The 26,909-nt window shown below is 40.9% G+C and overlaps 1 protein-coding gene across 3 annotated transcripts in view; it reads right to left on the minus strand.

Moving 5' to 3' along the window:
• Positions 1–26,909, minus strand: part of DCX-EMAP (Doublecortin-domain-containing echinoderm-microtubule-associated protein) — a 126,025-nt gene that overhangs the window by 27,582 nt on the left and 71,534 nt on the right. For all 3 annotated transcript variants that reach the window (XM_019051721.2, XM_072298149.1, XM_072298148.1), the window contains 11 exons: positions 26,489–26,605; positions 25,396–25,660; positions 22,622–22,760; positions 20,272–20,564; positions 19,042–19,304; positions 8,622–8,753; positions 6,827–6,955; positions 4,192–4,320; positions 3,647–3,775; positions 2,047–2,209; positions 1,031–1,213 (listed from right to left, as the gene is read on the minus strand). In XM_019051721.2, coding sequence (XP_018907266.2) covers positions 1,031–1,213; positions 2,047–2,209; positions 3,647–3,775; positions 4,192–4,320; positions 6,827–6,955; positions 8,622–8,753; positions 19,042–19,304; positions 20,272–20,564; positions 22,622–22,760; positions 25,396–25,660; positions 26,489–26,605 — 1,942 coding nt within the window. The remainder of the gene's footprint in view (positions 1–1,030; positions 1,214–2,046; positions 2,210–3,646; positions 3,776–4,191; positions 4,321–6,826; positions 6,956–8,621; positions 8,754–19,041; positions 19,305–20,271; positions 20,565–22,621; positions 22,761–25,395; positions 25,661–26,488; positions 26,606–26,909) is intronic.

A 26,909-nucleotide genomic window follows, 5' to 3' on the forward strand; every position in this document is an offset into this window, starting at 1 on the left:
TCGGTGCGGCGCGGCGGTTGGCATGTAACACATATTAGCGCCTACAAGACTGCATGAATACTTCACGCATTGCGTCAAATACAGTGCCGTCAGCGTGAAACGCATAGCGCCTACAAGGCTGCATGAATACTTCGCGCATTGCGTCAAACACAGAGCGGTCGGCGCGGCGCGGCGCGGCGGCGGAAGTTAAAATTATTAAACCACATTTATGTTTGTTCTTTCATAATTTTCTCGTTCATTCCTCATGAATGGAAGGCCTTGACCACACAGAGATAGGTTTACGGAACTTAACTTTCGCGCAAAGTTCCTTGAACTTTTGCTAGTTGTGTTGACAGGGCTTTCGCATAAAATGTTTCCGACACTAGTAAACGAGTCTTAATGCATGAGACGCCGTCTTTATGCACCCCTCCTCCTCCGGCACGTTCACTTGATAGTTTTTATTGATGTTCCAGAACGAATGAGAAGGGGGCGGCAAAATACAGACGGCCGATGGGTGACAAGAAGGTAAATCCGGCCCTGAGCGGATCGCAAATTGCGAAATTCCAACGGTCGCGAATTGCTGGGCCGACATCCGCAATGCTTTCGCGGAAATTCGGTTGGGGAAATTTTCACTGATTTTGGTGACTCTCCCGTGACCACGGCGCAAAACGACATTTACAGGTCAACTTTTTCAAGATGCCCTGCCGACTTCCAGCCGCCCGGGCTTTTAAGCTTCTATCCGGCCCTGATTGTTTGCAATACACGGGGACCGGGATGCGGCCATATTCCACACCGCCATTTTGGATCGAATGTGTATTGAAAAAGTGATCCCGCACACCGGGCTCTCGGAACTCGTCGAGCAGAACATGGCGCCAGCTCTCCCACTTACATTACGACTCTATGTACTCTATGACTCTAATGCATGGCGCATAGTGAAGTTCAGAATCAGGCAACGTGAAATGCACTCAGGTTGATTTTGATTAAAGCCGCCCATTTGGCGTTTGGTTGAAATAACCTTACTCTATTGGTCGGTAAGAAATATCATACTTACAAAAGACTAGATCGTAATCGGCGGTCACGGTTTGAAGGTGATTTCCGTCCGAGCTCCAGTCCAAATGAATCAACGGGTGCCCGCCCCGAATTTTATTGGACTTCTTGTATGTGTACCCATCCCGGCTCACTCGGAACAAGTAGACGCTTCCATTTTGGGAACCGATGGCTATCATGTCGCCGGCTGAAACAAAAACCATGCGCAATATCCCTAGTAGTAGAACAAATTTTTGTTTTTCTACAAAAAGTATAAGAAAACATATCCGTCATCTAAATTTATATTTGTTTTAAAAAAACATAAAACAAGCGGGAAAGTTCTTATCAGAAAAGCGCTCAGGTGTTAGTCAATGTATTTAGTGAAGAAAGGAAGTATAAACTCCGTCGACTTGGCTGGGAAATGGAAATAAAACATCAGCTGATAGCAAACAAAGGTTACCAAGGAAACCGTAAACGCGTATTTTTTTTGTTTCCCGAAAATGAGCTCACCGTTGAGCTCATCAGGCGCGTTTTTTTTAGGCTTCATTTGAGTTCAACGATCAATTTCGATAAGAATTACTCTACCGCTAAGAAATTTTCTTATAGACAAACGATCGAAACTACCTGCGCATTACGTTAAAAGCATAAAGTACAGTTTTCACAGCTTTATTTATTTTAAAAATGGACCCCCCCAAAAAGCCTACACATCGATGAGCTGGTGCGCCATTTAAACGAATTAGCACTAGTATACTAGTATTCTAGAGGCAAGTCGAAATCAAAAAGCGCTGCCTATAGGCTGAGCGCTTAATACGGTTATCACAAACACCATGGTAGCACCAGGATCAAAATACACACTTAACTTTACTCGTCTCCTGAAATTTGAGTAATTTTGATCATGTATTCAAAATTTCAATTCTCTGTTGTGTTTATATCAGCCACGGTTAACTGTTTTCATTTTACATTAGTCTTATGAGATTGACACTCAATTGGCACTAGCGATACCATGGCCGGAAGTCAACCTCGTAGAATCACGATGCTTACCAGGATTGTATCCCAAGCAATTGAGTGGCGAGCCGCAGACCCTGACAGTGGAGACGGTGGCTCCATTCTCTGCAGACATGATGAGGAGGTGACCCTCTGTCGAACCCACAGCCAGCGCCACCCCAAATGGATGGAAGCTGAGTGACACGCACTCGAACGCAACCTAAACCAAAAACCAACATCATATGTATTCTGAGATTTTCTATGTCACGTGACACAAGACAGGGTGATCAGGGTGTCTACAAGTCCGGAATTTCCGGAAAGTCTGGAAATAGAACTGATTTTTTAAGAGCGATCCGGAAGTACCGCGCGAAAAAGTGCGGAAATTCCGGAAGAAAGTCCGGATTTTTTTTTCATTTTCTAGTCATTTTTGTCGCAATTTGAGCGAGATATTCAAATTTTAGAATTTTTTCGAATTTCGTCGAATGAGGGTACTGAAAAAGTACTGACTTTTTCCGTTGAGGAGGTACTGAATTTCTTGGGAATGTACTGAAAAAGTACTGTAAAAGTACTGATTTTTCGTCAGCCCGTTTTAATAGACACCGTGGTGAGACGTCTCTCAAGCTCAAAATTTAGCACATTACACGTTAAACTTATCGAAATCTTCCAAAATTAAGTCATTAATGAAGAAGTAATGCTCGTATTTTACATTTTAAACATAAAAATGATTATAAATGCGAGAATTGTTTTTTTTTTAAATATATAGAAAACGCATAATGCCACCATCACTAGATCGCATTTTGACACTCCTTTGACGTAAGGGTGTATCTAAATTTCAACGTGAGCCTTGTTCTCCGTACATCTATATGCTTTGCGGGGTCCATGTGGAAGTAGAGATACGCCCTTACGTCAAAGGAGCGACGATTTAGCATGTGGAAAACAAAGAGAGTTGACGTGTTTTCAAATTCGGTTCCGTTCTCATATAAAAAATATTAGAGCACGTCGTGGGGCTGATTAGATTGCACTGCAACATTCCAAAATCATTGAATATTTTAAGACATTTTTTTTTAAAATTAACGAGAAAACTCACAAAAGATGTTAGAAGAAAATTTGTAGCTGTTCCTGAGTAAATAATGAAATTGCAAAAAGAACTTATTTGCAACGCTGAAATGCGATTAGATCAGTTTACGTTTCATTATTGGGCTCGGTCAAGTTATCAGGAGAAAAGAGTTAGTAGTGATTTTGAGGCCGACCGATGAACTTCATGTAACAGATGGGAACAAATTTGATTACAGTGTTTTTAAAATCGCGCAACTTCTTTGTTTTGAAAAATGCCACAAATATCTTCAGTAATGAACGTTTACACAATCGTTTTTATTTAAAATTGATAATTTTTTTTATAGAAAATTGAAAATTAATTTCTCCGCAAGGTATTTTTTAGATTAAAATGAAGATGCACAATTTTTACAATACTGTAATCGCGTTTGTTCCTATCTGCCAGATGCGATCTATATTTCTCTTTTAAACGTTCCAAAGTCTTCTTGGAAATGTTTTATTTTTTCGATTTTTTAGAAAAACTCTCCGAAACACTTTATTGTTTTCAGAGATGTTTTAGGATATTTTTGCATCTTTGTGCTATCAGAGCGTTAAAGAATCTGACCTGAGTAGTCCAGAGGAATTTGTGTCGCCTCCAGAGGGCGATGGCTTTGTCGGTTCCAGCCGTGGCGAAAAGCTCGTCATCAGGGTGCACTGCCAATCCCAGAAGCTGCCGACTGTGCCCAAACACGATCTGAAAGAAATTAAAAAGTCTCTCTTTTACTTAGAAAGTTCAAACCCTCCAAATTCTCATGAACGAGACAGCGAAGTGTAATAACTGTCTAAAAGCCAGTTGAATACAGTTTCGTTTTTTGACTGCAAATTTGTGGAAGGCAAAATTATCGCGGATGGGATACCCACTCGTTCCAAACATGATTCCTCCCTCTTTGTTAAAGTGAGTATCGCATTTTATTCCTACGTATGTTTTGTTTTTAATGGCAAATTCAGTTTTGCTTTATTCTCATTTTATTCAAGTGTAAAATTCATGGATTTTACTTACAATTAAAAAGGAGAAGAATAAAACAGTCTGTTTTTAATTCAAGGAAATTCCCGAGAGGAAAAATTCATTTTTGTTGTGATGTTTGCAAATTGTGAAAAAATTAAACCAACCTGATTGAACCGCCTCTGTAGCGATCCTTCGAAGATATGATTTTTGATTGTTCCAACGTAAATATTGCCGTCATTTCGGCCAGGGCGCTGAGGATAAATTGTTCGGATACCGCCAGCGGTCTCCGGTAACTGAAAAATACACATTCCTGTGTTATAAACATACCTTTGCACTGGTAACAATAATAGGTGAATTCACAATATATACTAAAAAATTCAACACAAAAACACTTAAAATTTGTCGCTGTAATTTGTTCACATACATGTTAAGGTTTTTTTTTGTCGACTTTTTTTTTTAAATAAAATTGTTTTCCTGTTTATTGGTTTCTTCTGTTTTCCTTATGAACTATGAACTTTAATATGGAGTGACAATGAATTGAGAATTTCTACTGTTGGTCCTTAAGGGCGCCTTGTCACAAGAGGTCCTAAAGGGCTAAAGCCCCGCTCTTTCCTTCAGATGTTAAGTCAATGAAAGGAAAGCATTTATAGGCGGCTTACAAGCAGTAGCTTTTTGGAAGATAGAAAAAATGTGTGAAGGTAAAAGAAAGAAAAAAATAAAAGTAATCAGGCTTCAGCCCACGCACTTTTTGATTTTGCTACGCCCTCGCTCCTGCCTGTAATTACTTAAACTTTTTTCTCCAGAATACTGGAGTCCAGTGCAGCTTCATCTCACGCCTCCTTTATCTCGTTGCCCCTTTAACGTAAGGGAGTTTTTCAATTTTCACGTGAGCCCTGCTCTCCGCATAACCCTTTCCTCGGCAGGGCTCGTAGGGAAATGGAGGTACGCTTTTACAGCAGAAAAAAAAAACGATCTACGAGGAAATTTGGCCTTAATTATATGCACGATACACAGCAGGTTAAAAAAAGGAGGCCGAGGAAAGGGCTTAAGCGCTTCACATTAAAATTGATACCCGTCGCAAAATGAGAAATCCGGTGTCGAATTGAAATCCGTGGAGGAAGTTGCGAAAATGTTTAAAGATTCATCGCGGACCAAGATTTTAAAAATAAGTTCGGAGAACCGAGTCGTGAAAACGCTCGAGCACTTTTTAATCCTCCAACTTTTATAATAAAGCAGAAGGAGGAAAGCTGCGGGCACGGGGACTTACTCAGCGAGGGCCGAACCTCATTTTTCATTCCGGCAACTTTTCCCATTTTGCAGGGTTCGAGCGTAATTGTAGCAGAATGAGACGGCGGCGGGTGGCTGACTTGCCCCCGTCCCAATTCAACTGGGTAATTAACGCCTCAGATTCAACAACTCATTAAAAATGAAAAGAAAATATGGAAAAATGCTCACTTTCAACGTCCACCAATTTGATTTACTACCGCCGACGCGGCGAGTTCACAGAGAACCTACAGTCCTTAGCGCCCTTCCCACGCGAATACATAAAGACCCAGCGTTAACAACTGGAATTGAAGCTCCACTGATTTTTGCCGTGCTCAGAGAATTAAGGGGTTTGGAACACACGGCGCATAAGTGCAGTTTTTGAAAAAATTGAGATATTAATGATTTCAAGTAAAACTAATCTTATTGCATATTTTGTGAAAAATTCGCTCCCGAATTCCAATTTTTCAGCATAAGAAAGTCAGTTTGAACTTTCTTTCCGCCATAAGGATCCATGTAATTTCGAAACTTCAAACACGTATTTCTCGAAATAGCAAAAACTGCATGTGCCTTGTCCTCCAAGCCCCTTGATTATTGTTAGGGACCGCTCATAAAATATTTATCCTTAAAATATACGGGAATGTCCCACCTCTTCAAACACAGCTGTAGCCAAGGTACGCTCCTTCTACAAAAAGAAAAAGCAATGCTCAGTTTGACCCCCTTCTTCCCTTAAACTAGCATTATATAAGGATTTTTTAGGTGAAAACACACCCTTGATTTTTGACCCAACTTGACAAATATGGCTCTACCGGAACTTTTGTCTCCGTGAACTATGGCCCGTAATCCGCGCACGGTCACTTGAAGGTATAATTTTGGCGGGGAGAAGTTAACCCTCATAAATGGACGTATTTCTACCAAAGAGACCTATGTGCAGGTGAGAAATATGGGGTGTGCTCTAGAAATCTGCATAAGAAGCAATGTAAAAGTGGGCGTGGTTCCTTTTAAAGAATCGGAAAAGCGGGATATTGCATTCTATCAAACAGACCTATGTGCCAACTGAATGAGGAACTCATGAGCCACGAGGATGGCAACAGAACCTTGTGGACAGGGCTCATGAGTTAAAGCGTGGCGACGACCATCTCCCCACCGCGCTCCGGCTCCTTCATTGCCGCTGACGTCACTGGCGCTTTATTATTCTCATTCACTCTTACGCAAAGAGAACTAAGGAGCACACCCCATATTTCTCACTTGCATATAGGTCTGTTTGGTAGAACTACGTCCAAATATAATAAATATATACTTCATTTCCGCAGATTTACGATGACGTTGAGCCACTCGGACGCGGAGACGATTCTGGAGAATGGAGGGAGGGGCGAAATTCGGGTGAGGCAGCTGTACAGTGCATTAGAACCGGGCCAAACAAGGGTAGGAAAATGGCACATCGCCAGAGGGAGGCAAAGAATATGGTACAATGGGAAGAGGGCAGAGGTGCACCTCTGCCATCATTTCTTGCCTTCATTGGTCAAAAAATGTTACCTTGGTCTCTGTAATTTTCTTGTAGTTCTGCAATGAGTCCCACGCCACTATTTTTCGGTCCTTCTCTCCGCCAGATAGTAGTGTGCCCTCTGAGAGCATGATAATTGAACTGATCCCTTTATTGTGTGCCTGTAATAAAAAAACGAGAAAAATTATCTCTATGAAAAATTAAAATTCTGAAAAATAATTGTAACTTATTTTGCAAAAGGGAACCGACGCATGAGAATTCTAACGTTGCCAAATTTCCCTCGATAGAACATGAATTTTCAGGGAAATCTGTGAACTTTTTCTTCGACATTTTCAGAGAAAATTATCTGAAAATTTCCAGAAAAAATGTCTTTAACTCTCTTCAAAAATAAACATTTTATCGGAGGAAATTTGGCAACTCTCGAATGTTCATACGGCGTTTTTCCTTAGCACGGCAGTGTTCTACAACTTTTATAATTGATACACTCATTGGGGCCGGAATGAATTGTGCCATAGCTGAGGATCTTTCTTTGACAAACCCGCCCTACTTTTCAAAAATTCGAACACTTGGCAACGATTCGGGGCGCGCTGTCACTCATTCTCATCCACATAAGCGCAGCGCGGTGTTTTCCGGTTTTAAGAAATGACTGCCCTTAACGGCTTGCTTACGACAGCGTCAGGGATCATGAAGCGGTTCCTCCCCCGTTCTGTTATGCTCCCGCGTACAGCGTGGAATGGCCCCCCATAAATATTCATTCTCGTTTTGCATCGGAGACCTGGTTCGGCGCGCGGCGCTTTCAATTTTGGCACGACGAAAAACATCCCGCGTCCCCGTATACTGCCGTGCTAAGGAAGAACGCCGTATGAACCTCCAGGCGTTGCCAAATTTCCGTTGGTAAATCACGAATTTTCGGGAAAATTTGTGAATATTTTTCTTCCAATTTTCCAGACAATTTTGTACGCAATTTACTCTAAAACATCTGAAAATTTCAAAGAAAAATGTGCATAAATTTCGTCAAAAATATATGTTTTATCGAAGGAAATTTGGCAACCCTCGAATATCCATACGACGTTCTTCCGTAGCACGGCAGTAAAGTGCTACGTGTTCTCGTAATTGATGAAAAGTGTCTTGCCGCGCTTTCAAATTTTCAGGGCAATATGAAATGAACGATGAGGAACATAGATCTCCGATATTAAAATGGAGTATGAGTTGTGGAGATTTTTCAAAATCGGCAACAAGGTTTCTCCTCCGTTTAAGTTCATCATAAATATCGATTACATGGGCGAGACAGCGTGTCTTACCCAGTTCGATCGTTGAGAATAGATTTAAGACGAGTTAAAACATGTATGCCAATTTTCAAGAATCGCTACTGCTGCAGAGGAAGTAACTGGCGAGGCGAGGTCTCCCCTATTTCAAGTATCACAAATATCCGTAGCTTCCCAGACGAAGGGTTCTTCGTTCTTCTCCATTCCAAAGTTGCAAAATTCACGCGAACAACATATATACTGCTTATCATACGCACTACGAAACAGAGGGTGGTCTGGTCCTGGAAGTGCTGTTGCCCTGTTCCACCGGCGCGACACTGGTGCGCCTTCAAAAAGTAAGATACCACCAACCGACAGGCGAGGTCGAATAGTTGCTCATCAGCGCCGTGAGAAATCGAACGTTTCTAAACTAGCACGGTACGTCATACGTGACAGTTCATTGCCTTGCTCATTAAGAAAGATTGGGGATTTTCTATATTTTCTTAGTATATTAAATCATTAATTCCACCCGTGGGTTTTTCATACATTTTTCGATGAGTAGTGTAAACGGTGATGAACTTACCTCAAATTCTAAGCGGACAAAATAGGCGCCTTCGCTGTCGACTGAATAGATTGTGATGAACCCGTCATTGTCAGCAGTTACTACGTCACCATCTTGTTCAAACTGCAGGCATGTGATGTGCGTCCGTGAGGGCTGCCAACAGAGAAAATCACACAAAATCAATCAATTTACCCTGGAAACGAGGCGAAAAGAAATTAATAAATAAAAAAGTAAATGAATAAACGCAAATCTGCATTTTCATAACACCAGGAAGAATGTAACCTAGCTTTTTTTTTTTTTTTTGGTATGTTTGGCAATTTTTAAAAAAGGTTCCAATATCCAGAAATTATCGATTGATCTTTGACTATCGAGTCTTCCTCCAAAATTTTAAGAATCCACCTCAACCAAGTGTATACGCTGGAAACTCACTGCCAAACTTTCGCCAGTGACTTGTGCCCTTGAATCGGACACGCCTATACCTCTAATGTTCTTGCTCGCGGTTTGTAATGGATACTTTGCGAGACACTGAATAAAACAGAGAGGTGGTTGAATTATTCAAGGAATCACTGGCTGAGCGGTTGATGAGTCGAAAGTCGTAAAATTGACGCTGGCAGACGAAGACTAATTGAGTGTCACCACAACGGAAACACCGGAAACAGATCACAACTATCGAGGAAGGTCAGGACGATTAATTAACACCCTATCTCCTCTCTGCCCCCTTTCCTCCCCCTTACAAGTCGCCCATCCCCTCTCATTCCATCGCGAGATAGCCAAGATCAATTGCCAGAGTGGCACAAACACTTGAAAATGAAAAAAAAGGGGAAAATATGTAAACTTTCAAGGGAAAACACCATAAAGAACCTTTTGAAATGTACGATTTAGATTTAAAGTGCCTGTTGGCACACTAATATCATTCAATAAAAAAGGAAGAGATGAAATATCCAGCTAATTAAATTAATGACTATTTTGTTAGATACTTTATTAACCCTTTGTCTGTAATTTTGTGGATTAAGATGTTCGGATGAATTTTGGCGTTTTAACGGTTTTATTTTAATTTTTTTAGCACAAATCCAACAGCCAATACTACTACATGTATAATGCATCTTGATTTGCCTTAACGTTGAAGGTATTACAATGCATTGTTGCAAGATGGGATCGAGACACCATCCCCCAAGCATGTTTTTTCTTTAAAAAAAAAGCTTTAAAGAATGACAATTCTGTCTCGGCGCACGAATACAGAATAGGCCAGAATAGTGCATAACTTCTTGCTCTTAGTTTCCTCCTTTCATGCATCACAAGATACGGTGTTCAGTTCCCCTCCCTCTGTTTGTGGTATGATGGAGGGTTGAATTACTGCTCTGTAAAACCTCCTAATTTTAAATTCTTGTTTCAACCGCATCGAGTTGTACGGGAAAATTTATGCCCGAAGGAAGCAGGTGATACGACCGGGAAGGGAGCCTTTTAAGTTTTCAAACTTTCGTTTATCCATGCAGGGAGCGCTAAATACATACTCTCTAGAATCCGATGGACGTAATTCAAAAGAACATGTTCATTAATTAAATTGAGTTTTACAGGCAGGAGCCACTTTGCTTCAACTTTTGTTCCGAGAAAACGACGCTTTTAAGGGTGAAATTTAGAAGTGGAGCGTCGCTCAACGCAAACTTTAGAAACTGTGTGACCGAACTTCCATCTGCGGTTTTTTACCGCCAAAATATCAACTGGATTGAATTTCGAAGGAAGGAAGCAATCCTAATTACTGGGTGTTGTCGAATTGCTGTCAATTCGTTTTTTTTTCGATTTTTTGTTTTTTTCTAAATTTTTCTGGTGTTCCTTTCGATATATTTGTGAGGTTTTACTTAAAACAATCAAGTCACGTGTCCGTATCTCTTTCGTGCAACAGACTCATTTCGCTGATCAGTACTGTGTGCTGCCGCGTCAAGAAAAAACATCGCATGTACATTCGAGAGTCGCCAAATTTCCTCGAATAAAACATGCATTTTTGAGGGAAGTTATGCTTATTTTTCCTCGAAATTTTAATATATTTTAAATTGAATTGCGAACGGAACTGACCGGAAAATTGGAAGAAACATATTCACAATTTTCCCCGAAAATTCGTCTTCTATTTAAGGAAATATGACAACGTCTGTAGGCTCACATGACGTTTATTCTTTAGCACGGCAGTGTAGGTCATCGCTCGGATGAGTTTCGCTACACGTTTTTTGAAGAAGGAATGCAGAGGGTTAGGGAGAAGATGGGCAACCGTCAAACGTCTAAGTTTCATCGCCCCATCGCGGAGCAATCACGGGGCTCAACACAAACCAGATGTCCATGCATAACTCGGACAAGGGCCACTCTGAAACCGTGAACGATTGAAAGAATCGCCCAAGAGCCTCCAGATACATCCAGCACTTACACTGTTTGAACTAAGTCATTCAAATGTTTAGACAGTGCTTTGCCCCCGCAGCACAAGAGCCTCTTGCATGATGTAATCATTAATTCGGGCAACTTCTGCCGTGCTAAACAAGAAGCGCATATCTACACGGAGTTCCGCCTGCAACTGCGCGGTTCTGGCCGGAAGCGCGACGCATGAGTGCGCGGCCTTGAAATTCCCGGCGAAACTTCGCACTTTTACAACTCAGAGTGCAGACGTCCGACTCAGAGTGCCTCTATAAAGAGAGTATTGCCTCTAATCGTTTTAGTGCAGAATTGATGAGACTAGCCTGCAAATATTAGGCTTTCATGCAGCCCTTAGAACATAATATAAACACACTAGATGCTAATAGAGTGTTATATGTGGTAAGAATAGGTATCTCCAAATTTTCAAATGAGTCCCAAACAGCCAAACACACTTTGATGGATATTTTTGCCAAAAGTAGGTCTGTTACGAAATATTGCTGGAGCAAAATGAACAGTTTTTGTGGAGGATGGTTCAAAAATCACGGCAAAAACATATCGACAGTCTGAATTCTCCTGTTTCCTGAGTTGTTAAAATATTCATCCAAAGCACGAAAATACCTTCAGTAGACATCGCGACGGTTTTTCAAGATTGTTGTAGGGCTCATTCTTGTTTTTTCATCTGAAAACTCCGTCATTCTGACTCATAAATTTCAAGTAAAGAAACAGGATCGGATCACATCAATCAATATCTGCCAGCACTGTCGTCATGATCCTTGAAAATATTTCTATACCTCTGAAGATCATTTAAATATCATTATCATCATGTTTTATTTTTACTGGAGGGATCTTAAACATCCTAAAACCGACGAACCAATCAGAGAGCGGCACAGACATGGCAATACTCTTCCTGTGCAGGTACTTAAGCCCAGGTCTTCTTTGGCGCGTTTCTTGATCGCCCCCCCCCCCCCCTACATTGACATGCCAGAAAGCGGGGAGGGGGACGATTACCTCTCGTGACATACATTTTTTTTATGACCACGAGCTAACTGACACTTTGACACGTTTTAATTCCTTTTTTTAGCGGGTTGCATGCGGCTATTCGCGCGTAGCACATCTGGCTGAATGTTCGGTTACATATGGAGAAACGCATGTTACACATTCAGATGTAGGTCAGTTTTGTTTTGAGTATCACACGCGGATTGAAGATAAAATTTGTAGACTTCTCAATCGTGCTCAGTTAGTCAGCAGTAAGTGCAGGACTTCAAACTTACAGTAACTCGCACACGTAGGATTTTTGGAAGGATACGTGGACTTGTGGGGAGGTCGTAACTTTATCCTTAATCGTTGGCATAAATGTCTCAATTTTGGCTGTGTTGTAAAGTGTGTTCTTTGAAAGAAGGTGGATTATATTTTACCATTAGTAGACTTACGCCAAAATATGGATTTATACTGAAATGTGAGTTAGGAAGAAAGCACCAGACCAATGACTTTTTATCTGAAGCTCTGAGTAGGAACTGGATCGTAACAATAATTTTACTTTAGGTACTTGATATGGCAAGAGAGGTGCCGGATAGTTGAATTGCTTATCATGCAATCAGTAATGATAGAAGTTTTACATCTGGCAACCCGCGTTTGATATACCTCACAAGTTTTCTTCCACCCATGAAGAGAGCTCATCTATCCTAAGTGTGCTAAAAATGTTAAAACGTCGATATTTCAAGTACGATTATTTTTTTTTATTAACTGCCACTATGGTCTTCAGCAAATCTAGTAAAGTCCACGCCAGTTTACGGGATTTTAGATCGCGATATAGAAGAGCATCCATCTTCATGCTTAATTTTCTATACAGGGTGTTTCAGACCACCCGTACCAGGCCTTTTTCTCGGTTGGTTTAGGTCGTACGAAGTCGGAGACCGCGGGGTTGAATAGGGAAATGACCCCAAGGAATCCGAATTTTGTGGTCCCGAAACCCCCCCACCCCCCTTGGGGGGTAAAGGGGGGGTCACGATGCTAAAAGTCACGGTTTCCGACCGAATTGCGGATCGATCGCATCAGAATTGAAAAGCACGGAAAATTTCACGTGGAATTGACCCCTAAAAATCCAAAATCGGACCATCCAAGGCCCAAAAATGATCCCCTAAAGAGGGGGACAGTACCCCCCTCCATAATTTCTCTTTGGTCTCAAAATTGACGTAAATTCTCCAGAAAAAGACGGTTTCCCAGGTAATCGACCTCGAGAAATCCAAATTTCGTGGTCCCGAAGCTCCTCCAGCCCCCCTTGGGGGATAAACGGGGGGGGCCCAATTTTAAAAATCGGGGCTCCTTTCCAAATCGCAAATTGATTGCATCCAAATTGAGGAGCAGAACACATTTACATCTTAAGTGACTCCTAAGAGTTCTAATAGACCCACTGAACGGCAGAAAGTAACTCCCTGAGGAGGGGGGCTTCGCCCCCGCCAAAAATTTCTCAGGATTCCTCTTTGGTCGCAAAATTGACTTCGATTCTCCAGAAAAAGACGGTCTCCCATGTAATCGACCCCGAGGACTCTAAATGTCATGTTCCCTGAGCTCCTCGGGGTCGATTACATGGGAGACCGTCTTTTTCTGGAGAATCGACGTCAATTTTGCGACCATTGAGGAATCTTGAGAAATTTTTGGCGGGGGCGAAGCCCCCCTCCTCAGGGAGTTACTTTCTGCCGTTCAGTGGGTCTATTAGAACTCTTAGGAGTCACTTAAGATGTAAATGTGTTCTGCTCCTCAATTTGGATGCAATCAATTTGCGATTCGGAAAGGAGCCCCGATTTTTAAAATTGGGTCCCCCCCCCGTTTACTTCCCAAGGGGGGCTAGTGGAGCTTCGGGACCACGAAATTTGGATTTCTCGAGGTCGATTACCTGGGAAACCGTCTTTTTCTGGAGAATTTACGTCAATTTTGAGACCAAAGAGAAATTATGGAGGGGGGTACTGTCCCCCTCTTTAGGGGATCATTTTTGGGCCTTGGATGGTCCGATTTTGGATTTTTAGGGGTCAATTCCACGTGAAATTTTCCGTGCTTTTCAATTCTGATGCGATCGATCCGCAATTCGGTCGGAAACCGTGACTTTTAGCATCGTGACCCCCCCTTTACCCCCCAAGGGGGGTGGTGGGGGGTTTCGGGACCACAAAATTCGGATTCCTTGGGGTCATTTCCCTATTCAACCCCGCGGTCTCCGACTTCGTACGACCTAAACCAACCGAGAAAAAGGCCTGGTACGGGTGGTCTGAAACACCCTGTATAGCGATAGTGAATCCGACGTATCCTAATGCCCAATCGTATTTTGTGTAAATAAATCGTTTATGAGAGTTGAATAATATAAATGGCATTACCAAGAGAAGGTGGCCCGAAAATTAAGAATTCCTGAACGTTCTGAAAATGACCTGATTTGACTCTACTGCCTGGAGGTTATTTATGATCAGCAATGCAGTCACCGCTTTCATTTTTTTTCCCGGCCAAATAGGGCGTAGTTGCTATGGTTGGATGTTCTTCATCGGGGTTGAAGTTGGTGTCTGCACTCATGCTTGTAATAGGCTTAATTAATGCAGTGCTCAGCATTTTATTTTTATTTTTAGATAAAATCATAGCCACTGACGGGCTTTGGGTGTGCGGTTATAAAACGAAAACAAAAGCTCGCAATCATCCGAACGGATTGAAATATCAAGCGCGAACGCATAAAAGTCGTAAACCCACTGATGAATATGCTTATTTCAAGTGTCATATAACAAGAGAATTAATTAAAAACCGCAGTTCCGGGAACGGCACGGAAAATTATTGGAACGCAGAATGGGTGAAAACATACGTAGAAACTCCTCTCCAGTTTCACAATGGGAGTATCGGTGCAATTATGGACGCGCGGAATAAGCAACTTTACCTTCATAGCTACGCTAAGGAAAACCCCTTATGAGTCCTCCGATGTTGCCAAATTTCTCCCAATAAAATTGGAATTATCCTTGAAACTTCTAAATGGACCGCGTTTAATAGAAAGGAATCCAGCCACATCAGCTACTGCCAAATTTAATTGAACAATTTAATTTTATACATGAAAAGGGTCGTGCGGATTTTTGTGCAAATTTCAGTGAATTTTCTCCATAGCGCAAAGCAAATTCCTTAAAAAATTTTAAAGGAATCCGCACGAACGTTCTCACATAGAAAATTAAATTACCCGGTTAATTTTGGCGATAGCTGATGTGGCTGGGTTCCTTTCTATTAAACGCGGTCCAAATATTTCCCTTCGGATTCTCAAAAGAGCTTCCCATCCACCACTTAAAACGTTACAAATTTCAGGAGTGACCTCTTAATATATTCATAATACGATCTCAAATAATCAAGCGTCCACAGTATCGATCATCACTTTTCGCGATCAATGCATTTGATGAAGTGAGAGGCTTGGAGGACAAAGCGCATAAATGCAGTTTTTAAAAGAAAAATTGAGATATTAATTATTTCCAGTAAAACTAGTCATAATGCATACTCTGTGAAAATTCGTTCCCAAATTCCAATTTTCAAGCATCAAAAAGTCAGTTTGAACTTTCTTTCCGCCACAAGGATCCATGTAATTTCGAAACTTCAAACACGTATTTCTCGAAATAGCAAAAACTGCACTTATGCGCCTTATCCTCCAAGCCCCTCAAGTAGGTTTGTAATCGCCACAGCCAGGTGTAAATCTTCTTTGCGCTTTTACGTCCTTCTTTTATTGGAGTGGGAAATGTGGATCGGGGCTGAGCGGAAGGAATAATGGTATGAGGAAGAGGGGGAATTCAGGTGTCAAGTTTCCCTCGGCCGGCTGATCAGAGCGCGTTCATTCTTTAATTAAAATTCGATTCCTGTAATTAATGATTCCTATCCTAACAATACCGCGTCAGTACAGCAATCACACACCTCTTCCTTGATGAAAAATCCGTTTTATTAGCTCACCATGTTTTCGTCCTCACTCGTGAGTTTTGTAACACTTGCCGGGACTTAAGAGTCTGTTCAAGGTTTCTTTTAATCGAATCCTATCCGCGAGAAAGGTGGAACGGGTAAAGAGTTCGAATGATATTCATTAAGCAACATTAATCAGGAAAAGAGACTGTCCATGAAAAAAGTCTAGAGGCTAATGTTTCAAGAATATAGTACTTTTGGTCACGGTCAAGACCGAAAGTGGAGTTTTCCACAGGAAACAGTATCTACAATGCCGAAGAAGAATCGTGAAAAATTCAGTTTAATTTTATGTTCTAAAAAAGACGACTATGTTGCAACGCGCAAAGTTGCAAATGTGTTAGACAAATGAAGGGACGTAAATAAAATGTGTCACAATTAAGCTATCATTCACAGCTGTTTATTTCTGAAACAATAGAATGCAAAATTGCATTTTGTTTCGACAATTTTGAGCCTCGGATGAATGGATTACATTTTAAATTGTTCCTCTCCCTCAAGATTATTTTCCTTTTAAACTGTTAACATCGAACCAGCATTGAAAAGTTCAAAAGTTCGACTCTCTGAAAAAAATTTAAATCTGAGTTAAACCTTAAAAAAATTGTTCAGAAAATCGTGAAAGTAGCGGAAAATGAAACTTATCCATCGATCTAGATCTGAAAATGGTGTCAAAAGAAGGCTTGAGGTGAGGTTTTATTTTGAAATGTTGAAAATGGCGTTTGCTTTGTAAGATCGCCTGAACGGCTTATTATGTCACATGTACCACAAGCTTTTTATGATCGAGCCAGAAGTTGAAAGCGTTGCCGACTTAACAACACACTTCAAATAAACACACTTAAACGTTGAGAGACGTATGAATTAGACTCATAAGAAATTCGAGGTTTAATTTATCGAACGGTGGTGTAATTTTATCTAATTTCAAGGTAGGGGGAAGGCCCCTATAATTATCAGTGAACGTGTGAATTTTACAACAAAATATATAGTTCACAATCTCTGAGACGCGGACAGTACAGGGGCAATATATTTTAGAGACTCTGCATCTCTATCTTATACCTAGTGTTAAAGTTACTTTTGAAAGTCAACGCTAAGATTTGCCAAATGATGACATATGATCTAGGAGTTGACCGAAGTGCTCACCCAAAAATTCATCAGTCATTACGTAGCGAATTTTATTCGATTTTAAACTCAACAAGTTGCTCATCAATCATCATTCAGCGAAAAGAAGTTCCGAATTTAGCTATTGCCTCATCCGCTTGCGATGCTTAGATTGTTAGCACGAGGCCTTTAAAATACATTATCTCTCGTCGAGTCTTTTGTTAAAAATACATCGGGTTTTCTTCAAAAAGCCGAATGTAGATAAAAAAAACCGTATAATTTCAGGAAGTTCATTCGATGTTTATTTTGGAAAATTCAAATTTTATCCGTATGAGGGGGGTGGGAGGGTTGAATCCTACCTTTGTGAACAATTTTCATAGTTTGGATTAATTAAACTCATTTGTTCGTGTAAACGTCCAAGTGTAGTCGGCGTATCAGATATGAAGTCGAAAAATGTACAAAAAAACAGTCAGGAAGATTACATAACCCGCAAAGTTGTTTGGGAAATTTGGCACCACCGTAATGCCGGTAACACGAAGAATTTAAGAGCGTGACATTTAAATATATCATCGGGGCTGAGGTGTAACGTTGTAATTTTAAGATTAATGACTCGACCCTTATGTGGGCGCCAAAATTGCATACACGTTTTTACTCGCATCATTTTTCATTGCCGTTTTTTTCAGGCGCACCGCCGCCGCAGACCCTGAGGCCCCGTCGCGTGAGGGAAATCGATCCTGGTTAAGGGACGGAGAGTTTTGCCGCGCTAAGTCAAAACGACGTAAACAAATTCAAATACCTACGGCTAAATTTCCTCCGGAAGCATCTTTATTCTTGTATAAAGTTATAACTATTAATTTTCGCTGAAAATTTGCAGATTGCCTAAATTAAATTAGAAAGAAAATAATGGACAATTTTAACCAGAAATATCCACGAGTTTCTCAGAAAATGTATGTATCATCAAAAGAAATTTGGCAACGCCCGACTGTACATGATACGTTTTTCTGCAGCATGGCAAAATAGAGGCTGCAGCCAAGAGGATCGCGGTAAATTTTTGCTCTAACGTTACGGTAGGGCTTATAATCGTCCTTCAAGTTTCACTGCTTGAAAAGTTAACAACTTCAGCAAAAAAGGTCTGATGCTGTGAAGGTAAACTCAATGGTAACATGGATTAATCTCAATGCTTTTAAGGTCAATGTACCCAATCGTTGAGCGCAGTTTTGAAAGTTACTCGATCAAATTGAAGTCATCAGAACGAGAATACTGCTATTGGCTGTACTCTTGGCCTAATGTAATCATGTTTTAGGTTCATATACATAGCTCGATTCATGTTAAAAAAAACTTTCAAACAAGACCGAATTTTAGACGCAGTTTGGTTGCAGGAATCGTACGTGCGGTTACGTGACTCGAATAGTGCATTTTTACTTTAAGTCTGATATGTTTTTCTAACCGTAAATTCCACTGATTTTTCTTCTGATCTTACGTTAATATCAGAAATTTTTTTAACAAAACCGGCACAAGCACATTCTTGAAAAAAGACAAATTATTCGAGTCAATTTTGCAACCGTGGAATGAAGTTACGATCCTTTGTTCGGGAAACGACGAATATAAGATATTGAATTTACTCGATGTTCGTTCAAGCTGTCTTATTCATGATATTGAGTTAAAAATCGCCTTAAGTCAAAACGTAAATCTTGAGGGACAGCTGATTTAGGAAGAGTTATAAATGGACTGAAGTCATCAGAACGGAACCAACCCACATTAAGTTGAAACTGAGAAAAACAGAGTTTTGAAGTTTTACACCCACATAAGGCTCTATGCAAAGAATAAAATTTGACCTCCATTTTCTACTAATTTCTCTTTTCCGATTCTCAGATTTTCACAGAAGAAAATGAACATCTAGTGGAACTCAAAAACATTCTCAACTCAATTTTTTCAAACATGTGGGTTGGTTCCTTTCTGATAAACTCGGTCCAAATAGGGCGCAATTTGACGTACTAACCGCTTTGATGATGTCGGTCCTCTCGAAGAATCCGTCTTTGCGGCGCGTCCAGAAGGTGAGGTGGCCTTTGCCGTGGGTGATCATGAGATTGTCGTCGAGGGGGTGGAAGGCTGCGCCGGAGACGTCCTCCTGGAGGGTGGCCACCTTGCCCAGGAGGTGCCCCCATTGCCACTGCCACACCGACAGGATCCGCTCTCGGCCCCCGTCCACCGCCAGCACGTAGCTACCGCCGTTCAGCTGCGAAAACGCCACCGCTGATACTCCTGTAACGCATCACAGTAATATTGTAGTCTGCTTTGCGAGCAGCAAGCACCTTGAATAATTGGATTGCACTTTGCAAAAAGGAACCAGGAGCATTGCAATGTTGCTAAGACTGTGCAACTTCATCCATTGCAATATAACTATTGAAAGTCTGAAAACGTATGAAATTTAGTTGGTAATTTTTGTCCTGAATTTACAATTTTCAGCAAGAGAAGCAAAATCTGTTTATAGATAATCAGGTTTTTCTTCCAAGAAAAAAGAAGCTGCTTAATCTTCGCACATTGCAATGCTCCTGGTTCCTTTGTACAAAATGAAATCCAATTGCAGTTTAATGCAATTTTTTAGTGAAGGGAGTTGGGTCGGTATCAGATTTTCAGATGTCCGAGGCAAGAGATTTCTAGAGTCCTAGAGAGTGGAGCACATGCGTGTCGTAGGAATTTGCAAATTTCGGTACGCCCTCCTCTGTAAAATTAAACGAAAAACACGATGAAATCACTAATTGCTGAACAAACTCTGAAGCTCCATAAAAAAGAAATTAAATATGAAGAAGAGGAAAGAACTAGAAAAAGTAAGGATCCCCTAACATTGCGTTAAGGGTCCGGTCCAGTGGCCTGATGATTGTTGACATTTTGTGTTTCTCAACCAAATAAGACAAAATTAAGCAGATTGGATTCATGTGATGTGCTCAGAGTTTTGCGTCTTGTCGTGCCAATTAAGGATGGATCTGAAGAGGATTTGACACAATTGTATCGGCAACTCAATGAAGGGATGCCTTAAGCGTCTCGTTAGTTACATCCTCTACCACCATAACAAAGAAGACGAAGGATGAAGCTGACCGATCACATAACTTAGTTCTCCTTAATCTTGTCTTATCGGTCGACAAACACAAAATTTCAATAATCAGGTTGCAGGTCCATCCATAGACAAACTAGGATGCACAGATGATCTCCATGGGAATGAGGGTCATACCTATCTCGAACTCGCCCATGCCGAAGACGTAGAGGGTGAGAAGGCTCTCGGTGCTCCAGATGCGGATGTGAGCCTGGGTCTTGCGGGTGCGGCCGGCGCGCTGGCCGGAGGCGACCATTTCCCGAGAGGGGTGGAGATCCAGACACTGGATGTCCTCCGTGTGCCCGATGTAGTGCCGCTGCTGTTCCTCGTCCCGGTCGTACAGCACTGCCACGGCAGCCACCCAGAACAGCAACTCCCCTGTCGGCAGCACCCATAGATTCCGCCGTGTGTCCACGCCGCGGTACCCGTATCTGAACCCCGGACGTCAAGGAATATTCGCAACAGACGGGTGGTTTCACGATAACTGGAATAGTTTTGTCGCCGTAACAGACAACTCATTTTTCGGTCATGTTTCAGTAGTAATTATAATCACTCGATTTTTTTTCTTGCATTAATCTACACAGGGTTACGTGTTATAACGCTTTCCAAAGATTTATTTCAATTATTTCAATATTATTTCAATTTTAGTATATAAATGGCCGAAAATGTGCCGTCTGTTACGCTGACTTTTGACCGCGTAACAGACAGCGCATTTTCGGAATTCACATAACATTAATTGAGGAGTAAAGCAATGAACCATTAGAAATGCGATATAATACGCAACCCTTTGAAGATAATTGCGAACATTTCAAGTGATTATCATTTCTGCTAAAAATATGACCGAAAAATGTGTTGTCTGTTACGGCGACAAAACTATTCCAGTTATCGTGAAACCACCCAGACAGAGTCTCAAGAACGGTTTCAGGACATTTTGTCAACGACTTTTTGTCCGCGCACCTTTTTTGTACAGTAGTTTACGCCCACACGTAAAATAAGCAACAGTGACTTGGTCCAAGCGTTATATTTTAGTCGGTATGTAAAATTTATTGACACTATAGAAATGAGAAATTGAGAGAGAAGGAGGTGTTGTTATGGTTGCTCATTTTCTCAATGAAATGTTATTACTTTCTCCTTTTGAATCATCTTTTTGAATTGTCATTGGTGAATATTTGATTTTATTTCTATCCTTAAAATATTGAATGTACAATATACCTTATATATGTATAGGTACTTTTTTTATTTTTTTTTTATTTCTTCTTTACGAAATTATTACTTCATTTTGAAAACATTTATATTTTTAAAACGTGACAAATATTTGTAAAACCTTTTCCAAGCGTCATTAATTTCAATGAGCCGTAGTTGTGCCGACAGAACCTGCAAAAATGAATAAAAGAGGAAAAAAAACCAAGAAGCACGCAATATTTAGTTTCAACCCATTTGTACATCGATCTTTTATAGTCAAATCCGTCAAATTTTGAGCGTTTCGTTGCGCGTACACCTCGCTGCAGCACAATAAAAGCACCAAATGTAAAATAAAAAATTAAAGTGCTTTGGAAATCATTAAATTTGACACGGAACCACCAATATTTAAAAAACACACATTATATTATTATCCTTTGATAAATTTATACATATTATTTTCCCATCAATTTAAATGAGAATAATCAATGCAGAGTGTGCTAACATTTCAAAATTATGAGTTCAAAAACGCTGACTATGCGAGTATAAATATTAAAGCCAAACAGAGCGGAGCGGCGTGCTGCCAAGCGCGAGAGGCTCACTGGCGCCTACAAACCTAAGTGGATACTTCACGCATTGCACAATGCTTGAAGTATCCACTTAGGTTTGTAGGCGCCAATGCGCGTTTCGTGCTGGCCGCCCGCCCGCCGTGCGGCGGCGCCTGAAGCAACTATTTCACAACAGAGGTGTTGCACAGTATTATACGAAATTGAACGCATTAAGAATGACAGGCATCCTTTAAAAGTACAGATCTTTCCTCGCAAAATAAATCAAGATACATATATTTGTCGTACACAGGAAAAATCTAAGAGCCTTTAGCTGAGGCAAATATAGAGGTTTATCCGGTTCAGGTATAACAAGGTGGGAATTCCCCGAAAGATAATTAAGTCCTATTACACCAAAGAGGTGCAGAGAGTTTTAGTGAATTTTGTCTCATGGAATTGACGCTCCCCCATTTTTACCAAAACTCTCAACTATATATTATTCTCCGTTGGACTTATGCGATCGTTTTCCTTTAAAACTAACAATAATGCGACAAAAAACAAAAACTATTTACTATTCTAGGCACTTCATTATGAAAATGAAGACGCACGATTTAGAGAACACTGTCATCGAGTTCCCCTTTGATGACCGTCTACAAACAATTAAACCTGCAAATACTAATTTTTTTAAAAATAAGGAGGAGAAAGATGCAAAACTTCGGGACAGCTTTGCATCTTTTTTCATCGGAAATTTTCGTAAAGGATACACCCAGTCGAGAAGAAGCCGTTTTTCGGGTGGTGTGTTGTCCGCAGGAGCGTGGTGTAATGGTGGATAGAATGTTCGCCGCATTCCCTGTATTGTTACCCTCAGCGGTTCTTCCTTCAGAACTTCCAGTAAAGTATAATCTGAAAATAAATCAAACAAGCCATTAGCACAAACATGGCTCTATTAAAACCAAGCGTTCTTGGGACATGATAATGACCTCATTTTAAATGTCAAATTACAATCTTTTGATCTGGGCCAAAACTATCTCTCATGGTTCAGAATTGACCAAATCATCATCGTCTCAATGTAGAATGTGGCATACTTGTAAGTGCAGAAGGTTCATACGTTTACACTGTCGTGCTAGGGAAAATTGTCGTATAAACACTCGAGAGTTGCCAAATTTCCTCCAATAAAATGTTTATTTTTAAGGAGAGCTATGGTCATTTTCTCTTGAAATTTTCAATTGATATAGATCTAATTACGATCAAAATTCTGTGAAATATTGATCGGAAAATATCCACAAGTTTTCCTGAGAATTCGTGTTTCATCGAAGAAAATTATTGACAACCGACGAAGGCTCATACGGCGTTTTTCCTTGGCACGGCAGTACGGAGGGCCGATTATTGAAATTGATAGACAAAGATATAGACAAAGATGACAAAAGGAATATGGGGGGAGCCTGTTGGTGGAAGCTGGTGGTTGCAATGGACAAAGGCAGTAGGTAGTAGACTAACTAACGGCAACCCACGAGAAATGCGACAGCTAGTCCATCATTTTCTCCCTTAGTCTATAAGAACCATACATTTCAACCAATAGGATCGATCCATACCCCCTATGTCTTCTTTGTCTATAGCTTTGTCTACCAATTTCAATAATCAGCCCACAGGTCTGTATCCAAAAGTTTTCATATTTCCTTCCCTTCCGCGAGAGAACCAGAAACCAGGATACCAGTCACTAAATTTCCTATTTTTTGATAGATGAGACACCGTTCCACGGACCTTGTCGCTTTTCAAGATGGATTTGGCATCTTTTACGAGATGAAGAATGTGAACGAGATGAAACCAGACCCCCCCGCACTCTCGCTCGATTTCACGAGCTTACATTTCCTCATATGTAAATTGATTTGTTGTTTTTCGTGTCGAGTGCGGAGGGAGGGGGGCCCGCGGTTCCTGAGGAATTTAAATATCTGAAAGCAGCGAATTCCGGGAATGCGAGTTTCTTTCCTCTTGTTCTTGTTCGCCGCGAACAAAAGCAGTGGTTTGAGACCAGCAATCATGCTCTTTTCATGGGAGTAATTGAAATATATTATCCCGAGACATGATACGAATCCTCGTTACGCTTTGAGATTCCCGCCGTTTCCTCGGGAACTCGACGGGGAGATGCTAGTGTGCTGCGCGAGGAAAAAGTTCATGAAAAGGTCAGCTATATTACACGTGCTCAATCTCGCAAAAACTGCTTTCCCGTGTGAGCAACCGACCTTTATGGAATGATCTTTTTCTGCGGCGGGGAAACCCTCCCATCATTACCTCTGATGAGTTACATGCACCGATGACCATTAGAGAATTCAGGGATTTGGAGGACAAGGCGCAAAAGTGCATGTATAGTTTTTGAAAATAATAAGATATTCATGAATTCATCTAAAACAAGCTTGAAAGTTTATTTTGTTAAACATTTACTGCTGAAATCCAACTTTAAAGCATCAAAAATGGACTTAAAACTTCCTTTCTGTCGTAAAACCCCATATATTGTTGAATCTTCAAACAATTATTTCTTGAAATAGCAACAACTGCACATATGCGCTTTGTCCTCCACGCCGCTCAATTACTCGTACAAGTTCTGCTTGGCTTTATTTGCAATATATTCATGGAAAATATAGATTCTTTCGATTGAAACATTAGATGTTTGATCGAAGGGCTTATTAAATAAATCAAATACACATTCCCAATTGTTTTTTTGTAAATAAAAGTTCGTGTTTGTCGACAGAATAAGACAAAATGCAGCGGATGAGGATAAAACAAAGAAAGACAGACATGAAGTTAAGTGATTGGTCAGCTTCATCATTCGTTTTGTTTGTCATGGGAAATCGGCGAGAAACTGTAGGCACCTTTTGAGTTGCCGATAGTTTGTCGTCGACATCGCCTGAGATGGGCACGACAATGAGGGTAAATGATAAAATTGACCAATCTTATAACTTAATCCCTGCTTTCATCTTGTCTCGTTCGCTTTATCTTGTCGTATCCGGTCGACTTACACAAAATTTCAACAATCAGGCTTCAGGCCTCTGACTGAGAAAGAAGCTAGATAAAACCGAACTCTGAACTCATTTAACGGCTCAAAGTCATTTTGGAGATGTTCTAGTATTTTTCGCATTTTAAAAAAATGTTGCTGCTGAAACATTGTATCGTTCTCAGAGTTTGTTTGAATAAAATCATCATTTTGCAAGCATCATTGTGCACACTGGAAAGCATGTCTCCTGGATCCAGCGTCCAGACTCATGAAAAATTTGACAAGAGGTAATTCTCTTGATTCAACTGCATTTTCGCTTGAATCGAGAACCAACTCCAGACTCTTGGAAAATTTGAAAGAAATAATGCTCTTGATTCAATTAAATTCTCGCTTGGATCGAGGGCCAAGCCTAATTAATGCCGATTTCCCTTTGATTTAAGCAAAAAAAAAATCCGATTCACAGAATACTTATTCGTGTGAAACTCTTTTAGAGTCCGGGCCCCAGATCCAAGATATTTTCTTTTGCCGTATATTAGGGGTGGGACTAACCTGAATTGGCCCTAACGACGGTGGGTTCGGGGTCGTAGAGGACCCTGGGCCTGCTCTTGCTGCGGGCGCGGCGTTGGCGGGTGGAGGGACCGCCGGAGGGCTCGACGAGGACCGGGGCTGCCGCCAAGGCCCCCCGCGAGCGCGACCTCCGCATCACCGGCGACCGCAGACCTCCGCCGCCTCCACCGCCCCCGCCTCGGTCCCCGCCCAGATAGAACGTGTCCACGTCCGAGAACTCGTTCCGCAGCTGCGAGAAACTCCGCACCTGAAACACAAACACTTGTTAGATCCACGCCAAATAAGTTTTCGCACACGGAGAAAAAAACTTCGTGCGTGGGACCCGAAGTTTAGGTCGTATGGATGTCTGAAGTTTTCGGATTGAGCATCCAAACACTTAAGGTCAAGCTGCTGAGGTTTGGATCACACATCTGAAACTTCAGTTCTTACATCTGAAGTACTTCTGTTCTCACATCCGGAAAACTTCCGAAAACTTTGGATCTCACATCTGAGGTACTTCAGATGTAAGAACTGAAGTTTCAGATGTGTGATTCGAACCTCGACACTTAGACCTACAGTGTTCAGATGCTCAATCCGAAAACTTCAGAGATCCATATGACCTAAACTTCGGGTCCCACGCATGAGGTTTTTTTCTCCGTGCACTCCTAGATTGCGACAGAAGATCATCTCACGTCACTTTTTGATGTAAAGCAAGATGGCGGATCCTCTGTCGCAGTATAAGAGTGCGTAAACTTATTTGGCGTGGACTTTACCCCTGTGCTGAGAAGAAAAAACAAGCAGTGAAATCCACCGCAGTGTGCTGATAAGGCACGTCGCTGATTCGTGTATAAAATTTATGGGTTTGAATTTACATCAATTATGAGTTAAAAAAGTCGAAAAGTCAAACTGACGAAAGTTGACGAAAGTTAAGAATACTTTTTTTTAAATTTTCAAAAAATATAGCGCTAGTGTAATTTGCTCAAAAATTTTTAAAAAAATAATAATAAGAGGGAACTTTGATTACTAAATCATGCATTTGACAAAGGTTGTTTGCGAATTGTTATTTATTTAGATAGACATATAGTGAAAAAATTACCTCTTGACCGGAAACAGTATACATTCGCTTGGCACCATTCATCTTCAAAACTTGTCCTAAATCCTCTAAAACCTCCTCAAAAGGCTGCATCGTGCGTAAGTTCAGCAAAACTCGGCACTGAAACATGAATAATTCTTATTTTATCAAGTGATTGAGCATTGAAGAGCTTTTTTTAAACTGAAGACGCTACTGGAATTCCAGTAGTCTCGGCCTCTATCTGCATTTTATCTACCTCGTCGTTCAATTTGCGAAGTTAATGCGTATTCACACTCATTTTCCAAGGACGAATTGAAATAGAAAAGTGTATCCCAACCTTGATATGAAATTCGCCTCTACAGGAATAGGAGCGACAGGGACCCAAGCAGATGAGTATAAGTACTCCACGACGAGTGAAGGATCCTAAGTGAAACCGATCGCGGAT

Source organism: Bemisia tabaci, chromosome 3 (genome assembly GCF_918797505.1).
Source record: "Bemisia tabaci chromosome 3, PGI_BMITA_v3".
Classification (NCBI taxonomy): Eukaryota; Metazoa; Arthropoda; class Insecta; order Hemiptera; family Aleyrodidae; genus Bemisia; species Bemisia tabaci.